Source organism: Brassica napus, chromosome A4 (assembly GCF_020379485.1).
Source record: "Brassica napus cultivar Da-Ae chromosome A4, Da-Ae, whole genome shotgun sequence".
In the NCBI taxonomy this organism is placed as follows: Eukaryota; Viridiplantae; Streptophyta; class Magnoliopsida; order Brassicales; family Brassicaceae; genus Brassica; species Brassica napus.
The window spans coordinates 17,800,793-17,819,411 of record NC_063437.1 but is presented as its reverse complement, the minus strand read 5'-3'; the positions used below and the strand labels follow the sequence as shown (position 1 = coordinate 17,819,411).

Sequence of the window (18,619 nt, the reverse complement as noted above, 5' to 3'; positions counted from 1 at the left end):
TCAAATATGGGAAAATAGTGATGGATTCTAACAAACTGGAATTTGATTTATATTTTGCTTTTTTTTTCATAATTTGAACTAGCTCGACTATGTAGTTTTGTGTGCCAATCTGCAGTTACTTGTCACGTTCTGGCCCCAATCCCGATACAACAGTCGATGTTTGGGTGTTACAAGTACTCAACTACTCAACTACTCCTTGGACTAAGCGAAATTTTAATTCTAAGATATTCCAAAAGACATCTAAAACCTATGCTTGTTCTGGGCCTCTGGTTCTGGTAAGACTGAAACTATGACTGGTTCGGTTCTGGTAAGACTGAAAGTCCGCAAACAGTCATAAATAATCATACCTAGTTTCTCATTCATTAAAATCTAGTCACTGAAACATACTAACTTTTTTGGGTGCAAATTCATTTAAACATTTATTTTTAAAATATATAAATTGTAAACCATGCATGAGAAGAGTCACGAGGCACAAGTTACGAAATATGACAAATTCACGTGTTTTCACGCATATTTTTATTATTTTTGGTTACAAGGTGTTAGAAGTTGCATGCAAAATTGTAGAGCGAATCAGAAAACCTTATATTAGTTCTTCTAAACAAAGAAACAATACTGTATCAAATCCAAGATTTATAAAATGTATGGTATTTGCTAAAACATACACCAATACTTCAAAGAAAAAGCAATTCACTAAGATATATAGGCTTTGAATGGTATCATGTACTTTATTACATTTGATTTAGTTTGAGTTAAACATATTAACCACATCTTAGTGATTTTCACTGGAGGAAAAATTGCCATGTTGATCCAGGCCAGAGATCGATTCCTTTATAGTGCGGAATTATTAGTTCCACATGTGGCTACGCAGATATTGATTTATGCTTACGGTCCATTTGAATATCTAGAATATGATATATCCGTGGATTACACTTCCCACACGAAAGTTATGTTTGTTTCTTTAATAAGTCCGGATGTAACCCTTTAAGTTTAATTTTTTTTTATAGTTTTGAGTTATAGCCTTGTAAAAATGATAAATCAGATCATAAATCAACATTAACAAAAATCTCATATATAGAATTTGAGTTAAAGAATTTTTTGGGTTTGCAATATAATTATAGGAAAATATAACGTCTAATTTATGAATTTTAACATATTTAATAATTTACAATATATAAACATGTCGGTGTGTACGTTTACTTTATATTATTAATTAATACAATATATTTAACAATTTATTAAGGTTATACTTGTTAGCCAAAGTTTTTCTAAAAATTATAGGAAAAAGCTTTTCTGAAAAATATACGGTTACAAAATATTTATTCAATTTCTTCTTTATGACACGTTCAACTATATATATATATATATTAGTTGGACTGTTAACAATCATAGTTAAAAATATGATTGCCTTTTTTTGAACATGCACATTGTTTAAGAATCTGAAATAAAAACAGGGTTAAATATGATTTCCCCATCGCTTTTTCGGTGATCTCAAAGCTTATCGAACTAAAGCAAACTGTGTCCCAAGAAGACCTTTAAGAGATTTTACTTTATGCCCATAAATATGATTTCCCCATCGCTTTTTCGGTGATCTCAAAGATTATTTACCGGGAAGTGAAAACACACAATCTTAGCGAGGAGAAATAAGAAGAAATTTATCTCCCTCTTGTCAAATTGGATTATCTAACCTCTTAGTTTTAGAAGCTCTTAGCTCTACCTTGTTTTTTCTTTTTTTTTACCATTGTAGAACAGACTCTAAATTATACTTATTGTAAAATCTCTTCATCGTTAATATGATACTAGCATTCGTCTTAGCAAAAAAAAAAAAAAAGTCATTCATTATAATATTAAAATATAATGGAAAAGAAAACAAATCCAACAAATTATTTGAAACCCACCTCATCATGACTATGATGTTTCATATAAATATTGAATGCTCATATACAACTCTAGATACACCTAAAATATTTTGCGCGGGAGTGTTTATATATAGACTCCCAAATATTCATAGTAATTGAAATAATATTCAGGCACTCTAGAATAAAAAAAATGTAAGGAATAAATTCATGGTTATAAAACAGTTACAGAAGTTGTAACTTTAAGACAAACTAAGAGAAATCTGATGCGACTAACTTATGGTGACCAAAAGGACGATCCAACCAAAGTCCTCAGTCTGCATTACACAGACACTATAGATAAGATATGTCCATATCATTATAAAAGCGTTTTAATTTGTATGTATCAAAATGGTCCAAAAAGTCATTTTAACTGTACATATCAATTTGTATATGTAAAGCATATCATAAAAGATCATTTTCATCTGTATAAATCAAAGATCATATCAATTTGTCCCCCTGCTCTACAGGTTTGGGCTTTATCGGACTATCCGTCCCTTCCGGGTTACTTCCCGAGTACATCAGTATACCAAAACATGAACTTTCTGTTTTGGAAGAGAAAAGAGGTGGCTCCGCTGAGACCACAATTCGATACCTTCCCATGGATCTGTTGGTACATTTGGAAGGCGAGGAACGACAAACTCTTTAATGGTAAAGACGTATCTCCATTGGCTACTCTCCAACATGCGTCTCTCGAGGCAGAATGTTGGAAGAAGGCTAATGAGAAGGAGGAAACATATGAGGATCATGATGTTCCTCTTACTATAGAGGTTGAGATACAGCCCTCCTGGATACCCCGAATCCCTACCTGTCAAATTGATGCATCATGGATCAATAATGGCAGCGTTAGTGGCTTAGGGTGGAGTCTTAGGGATGAAATGGGCTCGGAGTATTGCGGATTACGAGCGTGTAACCGGAGCCTCTCAGCTTTGCATGCTGAGATGGAAGGTTTACTTTGGGCAGCTTCATGTATGCGAGACAGAGGAATAACCTCGATACGGTTCGAGACGGACTGCTCAGATTTAGTGGACATGACAACAAACCCGGTGGACTGGCCAGCATTCGCGACAGAGGTTGAGGTGTTCCAGAGGTTACAGGAAAACTTCGAGGATGTGAGTCTGTCTCATATTCCTCGGAGTAGAAATGGCCGAGCAGACGCGCTAGCAAAAGAAGCAAGAACGAGAGGCTATGCTTTTTCCCATATAGATCAGACCCGGACAGATGGAGATGCTCTTCGGAGAATCGGCACGTCTGTTCTCCACTTGATCTAGTTTTAGATGGGTAGACGACAAAAAAAAAAAAAAAAAAAATCAAAGTGGTCCAATTTTTTTTTGTGTGTGGACAAAGTGGTCCAAATTAACTGTATATCATAAAAAATAATTTAATTTGTATATACCATAAAATCATTTTAATTTTTATATATGAAAGTGGTCCAAAATGTAATAGAAGTAAAGCGGGGTCCGCACTCTATGCCATTATTATCATGACATCATTTAACTTCATAAACAGTTAAACACACACATACTACAACACAAAACAACTTCTCAAGACTCTCTACGTTTCCTTCTTCTTCTATATAGACTCCCTCCTATATATATATATATATATATATATATATATTCTACATAGCTTAAATCGATCTTATTTCAAGATTCTTCAATCTGTAATCGTCTCATAACCAAGAGAATCCTCTCTCAAGTTTTATAAATGGCTGAGGAATTCGATGAAGCTGAGGTTGTATTCTCTGAAGATTTAAGCTCAGTTTTCCAGAGAGAGGACGAGGATGAGAATCATCTGTTCGGTCTGAAGGAGAGTAACAAGTCGCGGCGGATCGTCAAAAGAAAGAAGAAGGTGATGGCGTTGTCTAGCTCTCTGCCGGTGAATATACCGGAGAACATGTTTCGTAGGCACGTTGAGAAAGAGGAAGGTGAACACTCTGAGGAGGAGGAATATTCCAATGGAAGAGGAGAGATCGTTCCGCCGCATGTTATAGTCGGACGGAGGATTCAAGGAGAAGGAGGAGGACAAATGGCGTTTTCAGTTTGTTCAGGTAGTGGAAGGACTCTTAAGGGGAGAGACTTGAGCCGGGTTCGTAACTCGGTTCTCAGGTTAACCGGTTTTTTGGAGGCTTGAAACGTTGCCTACTACCCCACCCCGGTTTTGCCATTTGATCATCTCGCCTTTTTTTTTTTTTGCAATTTATGGAAAATTTATCAATGTTGGGGAGATTGCTTCAAATATATATCAAAAAGATAGAAAAAAAATATATTGGTCCCTCAATTCGTTTCTTCAAATTCTTTTATATTTCATCAAATTTAAAGAGAGACGGAGAAAAAAATTTCACCAAATTTCAGTAAAAAAAAACACACAAAAAATCGGTTAATTAAGAAAAAATAACAATAGTTGTTAATTGTTGCGTGTTAATTTTACTGAAAATCGAATGCTTGACAAGTGTGTCATTTGTACTTAATTATTTATCGAAATGTGATGAATATACATTAGTTTGTGGACAAAAACTGAATAGAAACAGCTGTTGTGTTCTCATTGATTGTGAGAGAGACAGCAATTGCCGATGATATCAAGGAGTTCTAGAAATGCACAATGTATATTAATTATTAACTCGATTAAAAACCTCGTGTGTATTGATTGGCCCGTTAAGAGCTAATCAAGCTTCATTGTCGGCCCACTAATACGGACCCAAACCCGGTTAGCGAATTGAAGCAGGGAAATAAAAGAAGTTATTATTTCTCAAAAAGAACGCGAATGAGAGGGAGGGATCTTGAAACAAGAAACGTCGAAATCAAAAACAAAAGTTTTTTTCTCTTTACATTCATCGATAAACGTGCAGCGTGCTATGTGCAGAACTGTACGCACGCGACACACCAAAGATCATTACTTTACTTAAATACACTCTTAGTTCTCTCTCTGTCTCTTAGAGTTAAATTTTACCGTTAATACTCTCTGCCATGGCTTCATTTCTTTTGAGTTGCTACCACTTCGTACCAGCTTTGTCCTCTCCAAAGAGTAAGATTCTTCTAGCCGCACAATATGAGTAGTTTCAGTGTTTATACATTTAAATCTCTGGAGTTATTTTGATATATTGCTAATTGCTTGACATTTTGATTGTTGATTGTGATTACAGTTCCTTGCTTTGTTAGACGTTGTTTCTGTACATGTTTTTTTTTCCTTTTAAAGTTAGGGTTTCGAATACAGTTCTTCGTTTATTCTCCTCTCGGTCTCTAGAGAACCATACCTGTAGTGCTAGGCACTATGTTAAACGCTTAGCTTCAAGTGTAATGTGTTGTTTCTCTTAGATTGTCAAGCAATTCTCTTGGACCGTAAAGTTTAGTCTTCTTTTACAGAGTAATCTGAAAAGAGTTAAATATTAATCTTGTCTGCTTCTTGAGGCTAGAAGGAAACTCTGTCTTTTTTATTTCATTTTAATTTCTCTTTTTTTTTGTGTGTCTGCTTTTAGGTTCTCATACAACAATGGAGGTGCTGCCAAGAACTGGCCCGAGGAAAATGGTTCATCATGTATCAAACTTCTCACCGGGTTATGTGAGTTGATTTGCCTAAGTTGTAGGTGGGGAATGAAGCAAATGGTCCGTTCTTGTAGTTATAGGATATATATGTCTATCTCCTCTTCTGCTTTTATATGATTTCGGATTCTTGATATCTTGAAAACCGTTTCTTGATTCTCTAGTTATTAAATTTAACTCCATTACATAAAATGGTTATATGCATCAATCTCGTACAACTTTTTTATCATGACCATAAAGCAAACACAAAATTGATCTTGAGCTATAATGGATCACGTAATATGTAAATAACTAAATACACGTAGTGTAAGGTCTCAATGGTAATTAGCGTTTTGATTGGGCTCTTGTACTGTTAAGTGTGTGAGTCTTAATCGTTATAGGCCATGGGTGTAAGCGTCTTGATGGTTGTGACTTAGCAGTCTTTGTTCTAGGGGTTATGTGTCATTTGGTTGCTTGTCGTTTGGTTCCTTTCCCGTGAGTGTTGGAGAGGTTCTTGGCAAGGCTTCGTCTTCTTGGTGGTTGGGCGAGCTTCTTTCTTTGATCGTAGAGTGTTTATGTATCCAAGGCGCGTGGACCGAGCAGTGGTTCCCCTTGTCGAGGTTTGAAGTCCCCGGGTTTTGGTCTTATCGTTTGGCGGCGAGCAGCAGCGATAAGTGTGGTTTGGGTGCAGAAGTGGAGGGTACCGGGTGGCGGGCTATAGGCAGCAGCGGTACTTCCCGACCATTGACATTTACTCTGTTTTAAAAATTGCTAAGTTATCTGATGTTTTTTTGCGTGGATGTTAACGTGGCTAGTGTTGATTTAGTTTTTATGGTTTGTGTTTGTTTCAAGTCACCCGAGTGTGGGTTTTAGTCGCTCCAGTGTGGGTTTTAGCCGCCGCTTCTTATGGGCTTTTGGTTCTGGGGCTATTTCGTTTTGCCGCCAGCTTGTGTATGAATACCGGTAATTCGATTATGAATGATTTCAATTTGAGTAAAAAAAAAAAAGGTCTCAATGTCAATAACTGTACATCGAGAAAGCAAAGAAATTAATGTCCAACACATAACCGATTTGAGTTAAATAAATTTGAAAAAATCCAGGAATGAATCCGCTTGTGCTGTCTCTACGTGGATCATAATCTTGCGGGACTTCTTGCGTGTTGTTACCCTTCCCCTTGACCTAGCCAAGACATTGTGAGTCTTGACGGGAAAACTTTCTTCTTGGTTTGACGTCTTCTTCTGCTGGTCGCTGACAGCGTGCGAGAAGCTCCTTAGTTCGTTAAGCCGCTTCATTTTCTCTTTCTTCTGCTTCTTCTTATGGAAAGTGCGAAAGAACAAAGCCACCGCTTTGGTGACCTTGTTCCCTGAATTAGTAGTATAAGAAGAAGAAGCTTTCTTGAGTTTCAAATGCCGGTTATGGCGCCGAGGACAGCTCTTGGTGATTCTGATGAGGAGTTTCCTACATGGCCCGAGAATCTTGTGGTTTAATGTTACTAAGGATGCATTCCCTCTCATCTCTTCGTTTTGTTTGTTCTGTCTGTCTCTAGCAAAGACAGATGGAAGTGGCGGAGCCAGCTCAACCTTTCACTAGGGTCATTTGCATAATTTTATTATGTTACATGGGTCAATGGTTTAAATTGTGAATAATATTTGGAGTCAAAGCCCAACTATAAACCCAACATCAAGTCAAAATAATATGGATAAGGATTAGTGTACAGGATCAAAACTAATCTAGAGAGTTCCACTATCGTTCTATAAGAACTCATCATCTCCTTCTCTGTAAAAATAAGAATCTAATAATAAAATTATACAGTTTCTTCTCTGAAACATTTTTCATCTTTTCATCTTAATCTAATCTTCACATGGTATCAGAGCTTTTCTGAACCTTCACGGGTGCTTCAATGGCAGAAAGACTTGGCTCTTATCCTTTTCCTTCAAAGATCCACATCGCTAGTTCTGTCACAATTAAGCTTAGTGACTGTAATTATTTGCTATGGAAAACCCAGATGGAGTCTCTCCTTCGTTCCCAAAAGCTATTAGGGTTCGTTAATGGCCAAATCCCAGCTCCTTCAGCTACTACGGTTACCACAACAGATGGAGTTCAGACCACAACCCCAAATCCAGACTACGATAACTGGATTTGTACTGATGAGCTGATCAAATCTTGGATTTTTGGCACTTTAACAGAGGAGGTACTTGGCTTCGTTCATTGTCTTCCAACATCTCAAGACGTTTGGCTTTCCCTTGCCAATAACTTCAACCGGAGCTCTATTGCTAGAGAGTTTGAACTCAAACGCAAACTCCAGCTAATGACTCTCCAAGGCAGAGAATTTTCTACTTATTGCAGTGAGTTCAGGACAGTTTGCGACCAGCTAAGTTCTATTGGGAAACCGGTTGAAGAATCACTCAAAATCTTCAGTTTTATGAATGGGTTGGGTCGAGACTATGATCCTGTATGCGCTGTGATCCAGAATTCTATGTCACGCACACCTCCACCAACCTTCAATGACGCGGTTTCAGAGATCTCAGCGTTTGCCTCGCGACTGCAATCGTACGAAAATATTTCTGAAACAACCCCCCATATGGCGTTTCAGTCTCAACGTTCTAACTACAATCAGAGAGGTCGTGGAGGCTATTCTCGTTCCGGATTCAACCGTGGTCGCAGTGGATACTCAACCCGAGGAAGAGGTTTCCCTCAACATCAAAGTAACATACACAATTCTGGTGAACGCCCCACTTGTCAAATCTGTGGTCGTGTCGGGCACACAGCAATTAAATGCTATAATCGCTTTGATCACAATTTTCAAGGCCAGCAACTAAACCAAGCCTTCTCCTCTTTACGTATATCTGATAACTCAGGAAAAGAATGGTTCCCCGACTCTGGAGCATCAACTCATGTCACAGCTTCACCAAATATGCTGCAGACATCAACTCCGTATGAAGGCAATGACACTGTTCTAGTTGCTGATGGGACATTCTTACCAATAACTCATGTTGGCTCCACCACCATATCCTCATCTTCAGGTACCATACGACTAAATGATGTTGTCGTATGCCCAGATATACAAAAATCACTTCTCTCTGTTTCTAAGCTGTGCGATGACTATTCATGTGGAGTTTTCTTTGACGCTAATAAAGTATGTGTGATTGATCTAAATACTCAGAAAGTGGTGGCAAAGGGTCCTCGACGTAAGGGACTTTATGTGCTGGAGGATCAAGAGTTAAGTGCTTTATATTCAAACCGTCAGTGTTCAGCAAGTGAAGAAGTTTGGCATTATCGACTCGGGCACTCCAACTCAAAAATTCTCCAGCAGCTAAAGAACAGCAAGGATATCATTGTAAATAAGAATAAGAGCAGCATCTCCCCTCTTTGTGAGCCTTGCCAAATGGGAAAAAGTAGTAAACTTCAGTTTTTTGATTCGGATTCACGTGTTTTACAACCTTTAGATCGGATTCACTGTGATCTATGGGGTCCGTCACCGGTTGTATCGAATCAAGGCTTCAAATATTATGCGGTTTTTATTGATGACTTTTCTCGTTTTGCTTGGTTCTATCCTCTACGTACAAAGTCTGAGTTTAACTCAGTGTTCTTTGCATTTCAAAAGATGGTAGAAAATCAGTTTGCATCCAAGATTAAAGTTTTTCAAAGTGATGGTGGAGGAGAATTCACTAATCATCAATTAAAGAAACACCTATTAGAGAATGGCATCAGACATCGGATCTCTTGTCCGTATACTCCACAACAAAATGGTTTAGCCGAACGGAAACATCGACACTTGATCGAGCTTGGACTGTCCATGTTATATCAAAGTCACACTCCACTACATTATTGGGTTGAAGCGTTCTTTTCGGCTTGTTTCATAAGCAACCTCCTACCTTCAACGGCGTTAGAACACAAAAGCCCCTATGAAACACTCTTCAAAGCTAAACCAGATTATACATTTCTTCGTGTCTTCGGATCAGCTTGTTATCCATGCCTAAGACCTTTAGCTGAAAATAAGTTTGATCCTCGCTCACTGCAGTGTGTCTTCCTTGGGTATAGTTCACAACATAAGGGATACCGGTGTCTATACCCTCCTTCTGGTCGTGTCTACATATGTCGTCATGTGTTATTTGATGAAGAATGCTTCCCCTTCAAACAAAGATATCAAAGCTTTGTTCCCCGATACAAGACGTCACTGCTGAAAGCTTGGCAAACCAATACATCATCTACAGAGACGTCTGCCACACAGCATCAATCAAGAGAACTGCCGGCTCCTATCTTTGCTCCTGCAACAACCGATACTTTAACAGAAAATCCGGCTGTGACAGAGGATAATGAAGCGACTGAAACAGATAATGTCGCAGATCATACAGCAACTCCAGAGCAAGTTGAAGAAGATCAAAACCAGAATGTACACTCAATGATTACTAGATCAAAGGCAGGCATATACAAACCAAATACAAGATATGCACTTCAAGCTTCAAAGTATACCGTTGAAGAACCCAAAACAATTACAAGTGCCTTGAAACATCCTGGTTGGAATGTGGCGGTACAAGAAGAAATGCAGAGAATTCACATGTTAAATACTTGGTCTCTGGTACCACCAACCAAAGACATGAACATTTTGGGAAGCAGATGGGTGTTCAAGACAAAATTTCACCCTGATGGAACGGTCGAAAAATTAAAAGCTCGTCTTGTAGCAAAGGGCTTTGATCAAGAAGAGGGTCTTGACTATCTCGAAACCTTCAGCCCTGTCGTTCGAACTGCTACGATCCGGCTTGTACTTGAAGTGGCTACTGCGAAAGGCTGGATAATAAAACAACTTGATGTGTCTAATGCCTTCCTTCACGGCGAGCTAAAGGAACCTGTTTTCATGCTTCAACCACCCGGATTCATCGACGAAACTAAACCGTCATATGTTTGCCGTCTTACCAAAGCCATTTATGGTCTCAAGCAAGGTCCTAGAGCCTGGTATGACACTTTTAGCAACTACATTATTGAGTTTGGGTTTAAATGCAGTAAATCAGATCCATCATTATTCACTTATCACAAGAATGGACAAACAATGGTGCTGCTCTTGTATGTGGATGATATACTCCTCACAGGAAGTCACTCCCAGCTTCTAAATGATCTACTCGAGACTCTTAACCGCAGGTTTTCAATGAAAGATCTTGGTCCTCCACGCTACTTCCTGGGTATTGAAATCGAATCTCATGACGATGGTCTCTTCCTCCATCAAACGGCATATGCGAAGGACATATTACATCAAGCGTCAATGACGAATTGCAACCCAATGGCAACACCACTACCACAGCATATTGAAAATACAGAGACAGAGAAGTTCTCGGAACCTACCTACTTTCGTAGCTTGGCCGGGAAGCTGCAGTATCTCACTATAACACGTCCCGACATTCAGTATGCTGTTAATTTCGCCTGCCAGAGGATGCACTCTCCAACTGACACAGACTTCAGCCTTCTTAAAAGAATCCTCCGCTACATCAAAGGAACTATAAACATGGGCTTACACATCAAGAAGCATTGTGACTTGATCCTCACGGCCTATAGTGACAGTGATTGGGCCGGTTGTAAAGAGACACGGCGATCAACAACTGGATTTTGTACGCTGCTAGGACCTAACCTTGTCTCTTGGTGCACAAGAAGACAACCCACTGTTTCAAGATCATCAACAGAAGCTGAATATAGAGCTCTTACGGAGACTGCCCAAGAAATCACATGGAATTGCGCTCTCCTCAGAGACATTGGTATCGCACAATATCAACCTACTCTTCTACAATGCGACAACCTCTCTGCCGTCTACCTCAGTGCAAATCCAGCACTTCACAAAAGGTCCAAGCACTTCGATACTGACTACCACTACATCCGGGAGCAGGTGGCTCTAGGATTAATTGAGATCAAACATGTACCAGCCAAGCTTCAAGTCGCAGACATCTTCACCAAACCCTTGTCAAGAAAAGAGTTTGTCAACCTTAGAAGCAAACTTGGTGTTGGTTGGTCACCCTCCCCAAGTTTGAGGGGGAGTGTGAATAATATTTGGAGTCAAAGCCCAACTATAAACCCAACATCAAGTCAAAATAATATGGATAAGGATTAGTGTACAGGATCAAAACTAATCTAGAGAGTTCCACTATCGTTCTATAAGAACTCATCATCTCCTTCTCTGTAAAAATAAGAATCTAATAATAAAATTATACAGTTTCTTCTCTGAAACATTTTTCATCTTTTCATCTTAATCTAATCTTCACATAAATCTTTAACATTTTTTTTCAGTTTTGTTTCAAAATACAAAGGAAATTTTTCTTTTGATAAAATCCATATGGGTCATATGACCACCCTCAGCTTAAGCTAGCTCCGCATGGAACTTAACGTGATAAAAAAAAAAAAAAAGAGAGACAAGGCTAGTCTATAATGTAGTTGTCTCTGTTTGTTAATTGGCTCTTCTTTTGTTAACATGGCCTTTGTATAAAGCAGAGGTAGGTTTCACGTTTTGTTGTGTTAGAGAGTCTCTTTTAATTTGTGGTATACCATGATTCTGAATTTGAGAAGGGGACTTTGTCTTCTCCATACTTAGTGTTAGATTTTTTGTGGCCATTTTATCTTTTCTGCCTTATGCTTAAGTCTCCAGAAAAGTCAACTCACCAATTCATAGTTGAGGTTGACAATTGTCATTATGGAAAACATCACCAGCATGCAGAGAATAGATATGTCAAATCTGTGTTCCCTTCATTTTATTAGGCTAAACTAGTAAACTCAGTCCTAGTCGACGGGTACTAGACCACATAGGTCTGTGATTAATGTGAAAAATAGAGTTTGAATCTCTTAGAGCACCCTTAATGGTGAGCACTCACCTAATCTGCCAGACAGTTCTGTGCCAGCCTACGAGGAAAGGCTAGGTTAACGGAAGGATGCTCTTTCAGCAAGAAGTGAGATTGATTTTGAAGCTTATAATTAAGCAAGGCCGGTTTCTTTTTTTTTTTTGCTATTGGATTTTGGATTTTAAGGTTATTACCATTTTAAAGGTTCTTTGCTTGGAAACTGCCACTGGATCACATAGAAACTAAATAAAAGAAACGAATTCAACAAATCTAACGATTAGCAGAGTTTAAGAGAAAATCTTGAGCTTTTATGAATAACCAGTAATATGATCTTAAAGGTTTTTTTTGGGGAATAAACAGAGTTCTTGTGCACAAACTCATTGATCACCGGATAATAACATGCACGGTTTAAAAAATAAATTGAATGAATTACACGTAGTGTATGCGATTACTCTACAAGCCTTAACAAATTAAATGTGCAAAACGATGAAATTTATAAAAAATTATGTGTTGACAGTGGGATTTGAACCCACGCCCTTTCGGACCAGAACCTTAATCTGGCGCCTTAGACCAACTCGGCCATATCAACTTTGTTGTTTAAGAAATTACGACCATATATTAGATTCTAAGTTCTCGAACAAGTATATATTAGCCAACCTTAGCCCAAGCTTCACATGTCTTTCTTTTGCCAATTCTTGCATCCATAAAAAAAGATTTGTCATAAGCAGAAGTTATCTTGTTTGAACCCAAGACTATCATCGTCCTGTCTTGTGAAGTGAAGTTTCTTAAAGGCCTGACCCATTTTGAATTGTCGAAAATGGTGATTAGATAGTAGTATGTATGTAGAAAGATGAAGCTTATTGATTGGAAATTGAGTCTAATGGAGCTACTCCTAAGGTGCTCTGACAGTTTCCTCGAGCTTATTCCCATCGTTACTCTCTCTCAGGTCAAACATATCTTTACAATTGAGAACTGAGAAGAGGGCCAAGTACACCAACATGAAGGCAATTGTGTTAAGCTCATCAAAACCCCTTTCAAAATTAATAACCCATCAGGCCATCACCACTTCACCATGTAAATTTTGCGACATGTCTAAAAGTACGTGAATTTATACACATATTAGATTAAAAAATTTAAAATTTTATCATTTATAAAATTATTAAATATTAGTATTTGATTTGATTCGTAGAACTATAAATATTCAGATTTTTTTGGATAAAATTGGAAAGAATAGCGGATTGTTTCTTGCTCATGAAGTAGCTTGTTTCGTTTTTTTTTTGTTCGTCGTTAAAAGTTTGTTTCTTGCTCATGAAGAAGTTATTATAGATTTATATGTAGAGAAAATTGTAGTTACAAAAAAAAAGGTAGAGAAAATTGTTGATAAAAAATAAGTAGAGTTGTAGCCCAAAAAAAAAAAAAAAGTAGAGAAAGTTATGGGCTTTGGCATGATTATCTTAACCAAACCGAAGTCTGAAGAACCAAACCGAACCGTTATTAATTTATGACGAAATTGTAGATATGGAGCAGTATCGACACGTTTAATAATTGCCATAAAAGACTACGACGCCTTATCTCTTGACTTGACTGTTACTGCGACACTTGTATTTCCCCACACATACAGACAAAAAAGCTGAGCAACACAACTCAAGTCCACACACCACAAAGATCCAAACAAAACAAACCCCACTGCGGGGGGAAGGAAAGCTCGATAGCCTTTGGAGTGAACGAACCAACACTTAACCCCTTCTTCGATTTCTTTCCATCTGTTACTCGTTTACAATCCATTGATCATGCCGTCTGGTGCTAAGAAGAGAAAGGCCTTGAAGAAAAAGAAGGAACAAGAAGCCTTTGGAGCCAGTCCAAGCAACAAAGGTTTCAATGGTCATGGTACTACTATCTACTTCTTCTTCTCAATATATGAGATCTAACCTTCAAAAAAAAAGAAGATATGAGAATTTTTTATTAGTTATTGTTTAGAGATTTGATGTGTTCTCTCTCTATAATGGGGTTTTTCTGTTAGGTGAGTTTCTTGTTTTGTCTTTTTTTTTATTTGACTAACTTTTGTTATTATAAAGTTGTTGAAGTAAATGGTACTTTGGTCCTAATCTATAAGAATCAATTTTAGGGATCTTTGTGGGGTATACGTAGCTTTTAGTACTTTCTTGGATCTTTATGTTTACTGAACATCTCAGGGTATGATGAACATGGAAGCCAAGATGAAGGAGAAAGTGATGGCAACTTGAGTTCCCCTGGTTCTCAAGGAAATGGAGAAGTTTGGACAAGAGATCCATCACCTTCTCCATTATCTGGTCTGAAGAAGGACACTGTTAAAGATAAAACAGACGTTCCTCAAGGACAAGAAGCTAAAGGTGAAGACGTTACTGCACTTGGAAGAGGAACATGTCACGAGGAGAAGAACGGTGTGGACAAACCACACAATAACTTTTCTGAAAATGTTACTCACAATACTGTTAAAGCAGCTACTAAAGAGGCTGGTGGTGGTACTTTGGAAATTGCACCTGCTGATGATTCTGTCTCAAAGGTTGTGATTACTAACAACAATGTGCCAGCTGAAATCTCGACAGATTTGGGTTCTGTCCAGCTAGAAGAAGCAAAGGAGGGTAACATTCCAGGATCTAATGCTGAAACAAGTAAAGAATCTCAAGTGCCAGAATCTTCTGAAGACAAGGTACCATCTAGTTTTCTTTAATTCTGTATTTGAGCACATTTAATCTTCTGGACATATATGCAGAATCTTCTCCCTTCTGGTCCACCAGTTACTCGAACCTCGTGGTTGAGTTGCTGCGGTTTGTTTGATGTGATGGCAGGTTCAGAAAGATAATACAGGTAAGCTTGAGTTTAAGAATCTTGGAAGCTTCAGTTGTTCTTTTATTAAAAAAAAATGTCCATCACTTAAAAAGTTTCCTAGAATCCTAACATCCAAGTATGCTAAGTAAGAGGGTTCATGGAGCTCTTGAGAGAATTTTAATTAGTGCATGGCTCTTTAAAGGTATAGTATAGTGCTGCTTAACAGTTTCAGTCTGTTGTTCTCTATCAGCTTCTGAAACCTTGCTTGCATTACCTACAGTTACAAGGATTAGATTCATTTAGTATTTGTCCTAGTCTTATCCAGGCATCAAATCTTGATTTTTTTTGCCATTGTGATTCATACAGTGTAGTCCATGTATTGTGTATATTTATTCCTAATAATTTTGACTCATAGATATGTTTGTTGTGATGATGAAGAACATGAGGAGGAAATCATTCAGCAAAACAGTGGACATCTAAAGCTACATGGTCCATAGATTATTTTATGTACATTCAACCATGAATGTATTTTCTTGATAATAATGTGAGTGTTTTGAAAAATATACGAACAAGAACAAAAATTATCTTCTATTCATGTCGATGAGTTTTGGATTCATGATGAGATGTGAACATAGTTCTGTTTTTCTTTTGTGTAATATATATTGTTGAATGATGAACAAAAAATCGTAGTGGTAAAACTTTGATAAAAATATAAATGTAGCTTAACAAAACTGTCAGAATAAAAAAAAAGATGAGTATGAAACTGATACATTTGTCCAGAGACGAATCTACATGTCTGCGAAGAAACTAGTTGTAGTGTCCACCGGAGTTGGTTTACTTTTTGTTTTCCTCTTGGTACCTGTACAAAGCAAACAATAACTCAGAGATGAGATGCTTCAAATGTTGGTTGGTACCTTTACTTATCTCAAGAAAAAAATGTTTCTAAATGTTCCAGAAAGTACCTCTTGAAGGCTTGGGGTCATTGTCAAGGTCCATCTCCTCGTTGTCGCTGTCACTGTCTCCTGCAGCTCCTGATGCGTTTCCATTAGAACCTTCTATAATTTCTTCTAAGTCCCACAACTTCATCACGAGTAACACACAAAAAAGTAAATCAGGGATCCATTTGTGTTAACTCTTTACTACTGACAGAGATACCTTGAGCATACTGTCATGAGCTGTGCTACCAAGAAACTTGTTATCATGCGAGAGAGCTACAAGAGAGATTCAACACAAAAAAAGTTAGAAACTCACTCTAAGCAAAACTGCTGTTATGAAAATAGAGAAGTGTAAGATACCGAGATCTTCGATAGGGAACTCGTGAGACCCAATTGGCTGAATGATTCTGTTGGGCAGTATCCCAACAAGGCTGGAGACAAAAATACAAATTAACTTTGAATTAACTGAACATAAACAGTAAAGAGTCTTCTCTATGGAAGAAGAAGAAGAGTTTCTCTCTTGGTTACCTGATTATTCCATTATCAGATCCAGTGATAACTCTATCCTCATCAAGCTACATCATTAATTCACAAGACTTCCATTAGTCAATAGTCCACTAATGTTATAGTAACCATATGCTTAACAAAAAAAAACAAATTTCATCTCACCTTTAAAAGGACATCAACTGAATTTGGAGATAGATCAACAAAACGATCACTACAGATAGCGAAAAAGAAACATTAATAATGCCTAAAGCCATATTAACATAATAGTCAGTGTTAGAGATATATGGCATACCTACAATCTTTGAAAAATCCCCATGAATACAACATGAGGATACCATTTTGAGTTCCACATATAACTTTACGGCCATTCTGAAAATCAATCAGGTAAGAGGAAATAATAATAATACAAATTAGATAAGTATCCAACAATGTGGAGACAGAAGAGCTTGAGATGATTTTTTACCTTCATAATAACAACAGAAAGAAGTTCGTCTTCAGAAAACTCAGACTGAGATTGGACTTTGCCTGTTCTGAGATTACATACAGATAGTGTCCCATCTCCACTAAACACAATCAAAAGATTCCAACAATAGAACACATAAGTGAAAGAACAAAAGGCACTAGATTCACTAAATCAAGATGACCACAAAAAAAAAAAATCTAAACCTTGTAGCCACTAGCTTCATTGAATCAGATGCAAAGGTCATGCAAGAAATGTAATCCTCGTGGACGTTAAACTCGTGAGAGCAAGAGCGCTGTCTCGTATCCCAAATCTGAGCAGATCAAACATACATTATCATAAAACAAAGTACATAATTTTCATTAGAGAATATAAATAATTTCACTGATACCAATTTGTAAACTGTATTATAGTAGCTTTAAATTTCTCAATAATGATCAAAGACGAGAGAGAATATAACTGTACAGACCTTAACACAGCCTTGATCATCCCCTGAAGCGATCGTTGTATCAGTAACAGTAATCAAAGTGTTAACAGCATCCCTACAAGACCAATGTGAAATATATTCAGTCACTATAAAACTAAAGTGTAACAAATTATAAAAAAAAGGGGAATAGAATTTACTCGTGAGCATTCTGAAGATGTGCAACGCTAGCACCGGTCTCCACATCGGTAGCTAGAATAGAGCAGTCAGCTGAAGCTGTGACGATTCCTAATAACAAATAAAAAGCATACAATCTAACTAAAACTGTTCAAAACATGAGCTCGGATTAGTATTATAAAGGCGTAAAGGAACAAACTTTGGCCATCATCGATGAAGCGAACAGCTCTGCAAGACTCCTTATGGGCTCGAACTTTACGCTCCCTAAACACCAAAAGCGATCTTTTAAGACGACCCAGAACAAAAAGAGACAAACTTTGGAGATAGAAAGAGCTGTTTTTTAATACCTGACAAGTGAAGACTCTGTGTCGTAACGGTATCTGAAACAAAAAAAACAGAGTACGAGGTTATATGGTTGGTGTTTCTATGGTGGAATTGTGGAACAAGGGATTGAAAGAGAAGGGCTTTCGAGTTACAGATGCAAGTGGCCATCGATGAGACCAGTAGCTACGAGATTTTTAGATGGGTGGAAGTCTATACCGAACGCGTTGGCTCCCAAGTCGATCTCCATCACACCACTCGAGAGAGTGTCTTAATTACCCAAACAAATAGAGACAAGTCACTGAAAGAAGCTGTCGGATCGAACTGAGTAGGGTTTCTTTAGGGCTTTTCGAGAGATCCTCTGTTTTTCATTAACATTTCAATTAGGACCTGTTATTTTTTACATCGCATTGTATGTTATAAGTTTCCAATAAATTTTATTTACCAATAAGTTGAGAAAAATAAAACTTGGTCGACACGAAACAAAAGAAGTGCAAGTGGGAGAAGAAAGACAAGGCTAAGATTACGATGTAAGTAGAACAAGTTATGGTGAATCTCCGATGATTGTGAACAGTTAGTTGATCACGTGCGGGTCTGGCGAAGTGTCGTAATGTTCTTTCTTATCGAGGCTAGGTAATGACTTGTGAGGGAACATGTTTTATGAATGAATCTAAGCAAATAGATATGAGAACATGTTAAGTCAGGAGGAACTAGTACATGCTTTTAAGAAGACAGTACAGGGCAGCTCCTGGAACAAAAGTT

At 37.7% G+C, this 18,619-nt stretch overlaps 3 protein-coding genes, 1 non-coding gene and 1 pseudogene across 5 annotated transcripts; 2 read left to right on the top strand and 3 right to left on the bottom strand.

Annotated features, from left to right (window-relative positions):
- Positions 1 to 3,561: 3,561 nt before the first annotated feature.
- Positions 3,562 to 4,172, top strand: LOC125608295. The gene has a single exon (XM_048778457.1). It carries the CDS (start codon positions 3,600 to 3,602, stop codon positions 4,023 to 4,025), a length of 426 nt encoding a protein of 141 aa, XP_048634414.1. The 5' UTR covers positions 3,562 to 3,599; the 3' UTR covers positions 4,026 to 4,172.
- Positions 4,173 to 6,427: 2,255 nt separating this feature from the next.
- LOC125608294 lies at positions 6,428 to 6,924 on the bottom strand (annotated as a pseudogene).
- Positions 6,925 to 12,733: 5,809 nt separating this feature from the next.
- Positions 12,734 to 12,814, bottom strand: TRNAL-AAG. Its single transcript has one exon. It is a non-coding gene; the product is annotated as a tRNA-Leu (tRNA).
- Positions 12,815 to 13,724: 910 nt separating this feature from the next.
- Positions 13,725 to 15,741, top strand: LOC125608293. Of its 2 annotated transcripts, none has more exons than XM_048778455.1 (4): positions 13,725 to 14,112; positions 14,418 to 14,914; positions 14,978 to 15,072; positions 15,472 to 15,741. In XM_048778455.1, the coding sequence occupies exons 1-3, from the start codon at positions 14,016 to 14,018 to the stop codon at positions 15,065 to 15,067; spliced, it is 684 nt and encodes a 227-aa protein (XP_048634412.1). In that variant the 5' UTR covers positions 13,725 to 14,015; the 3' UTR covers positions 15,068 to 15,072; positions 15,472 to 15,741. The 2 variants fall into 2 exon arrangements, with proteins under 2 accessions (XP_048634412.1, XP_048634413.1); XM_048778456.1 differs by having other exon boundaries at positions 15,449 to 15,741.
- On the bottom strand, positions 15,718 to 18,559 carry LOC106422981 (WD repeat-containing protein 55-like). The gene is made up of 14 exons (XM_048778454.1): positions 18,013 to 18,559; positions 17,884 to 17,916; positions 17,736 to 17,800; positions 17,560 to 17,647; positions 17,405 to 17,477; positions 17,142 to 17,248; positions 16,939 to 17,038; positions 16,768 to 16,844; positions 16,638 to 16,686; positions 16,497 to 16,543; positions 16,329 to 16,399; positions 16,189 to 16,244; positions 15,996 to 16,113; positions 15,718 to 15,892 (listed from the first exon to the last, which is right to left on the bottom strand). Exons 1-14 carry the CDS (start codon positions 18,105 to 18,107, stop codon positions 15,822 to 15,824), a joined length of 1,050 nt encoding a protein of 349 aa, XP_048634411.1. The 5' UTR covers positions 18,108 to 18,559; the 3' UTR covers positions 15,718 to 15,821.
- Between the last annotated feature and the right edge of the window lie 60 nt (positions 18,560 to 18,619).

Coding starts and splice junctions, on each gene's coding strand:
- LOC106422981 (XM_048778454.1), bottom strand. CDS start 18,107: ATGGAGATCGACTTGGGAGCCAACGCGTTCGGTATAGACTTCCACCCA. Junction 16,845..16,938: donor TTTCTGTTGTTATTATGAAG/GTAAAAAATCAT, acceptor ATTGATTTTCAG/AATGGCCGTAAAGTTATATG. Junction 16,114..16,188: donor CTCATGACAGTATGCTCAAG/GTATCTCTGTCA, acceptor CTCGTGATGAAG/TTGTGGGACTTAGAAGAAAT.
- LOC125608293 (XM_048778455.1), top strand. CDS start 14,016: ATGCCGTCTGGTGCTAAGAAGAGAAAGGCCTTGAAGAAAAAGAAGGAA. Junction 14,113..14,417: donor CAAAGGTTTCAATGGTCATG/GTACTACTATCT, acceptor TGAACATCTCAG/GGTATGATGAACATGGAAGC. Junction 14,915..14,977: donor CAGAATCTTCTGAAGACAAG/GTACCATCTAGT, acceptor ACATATATGCAG/AATCTTCTCCCTTCTGGTCC.
- LOC125608295 (XM_048778457.1), top strand. CDS start 3,600: ATGGCTGAGGAATTCGATGAAGCTGAGGTTGTATTCTCTGAAGATTTA.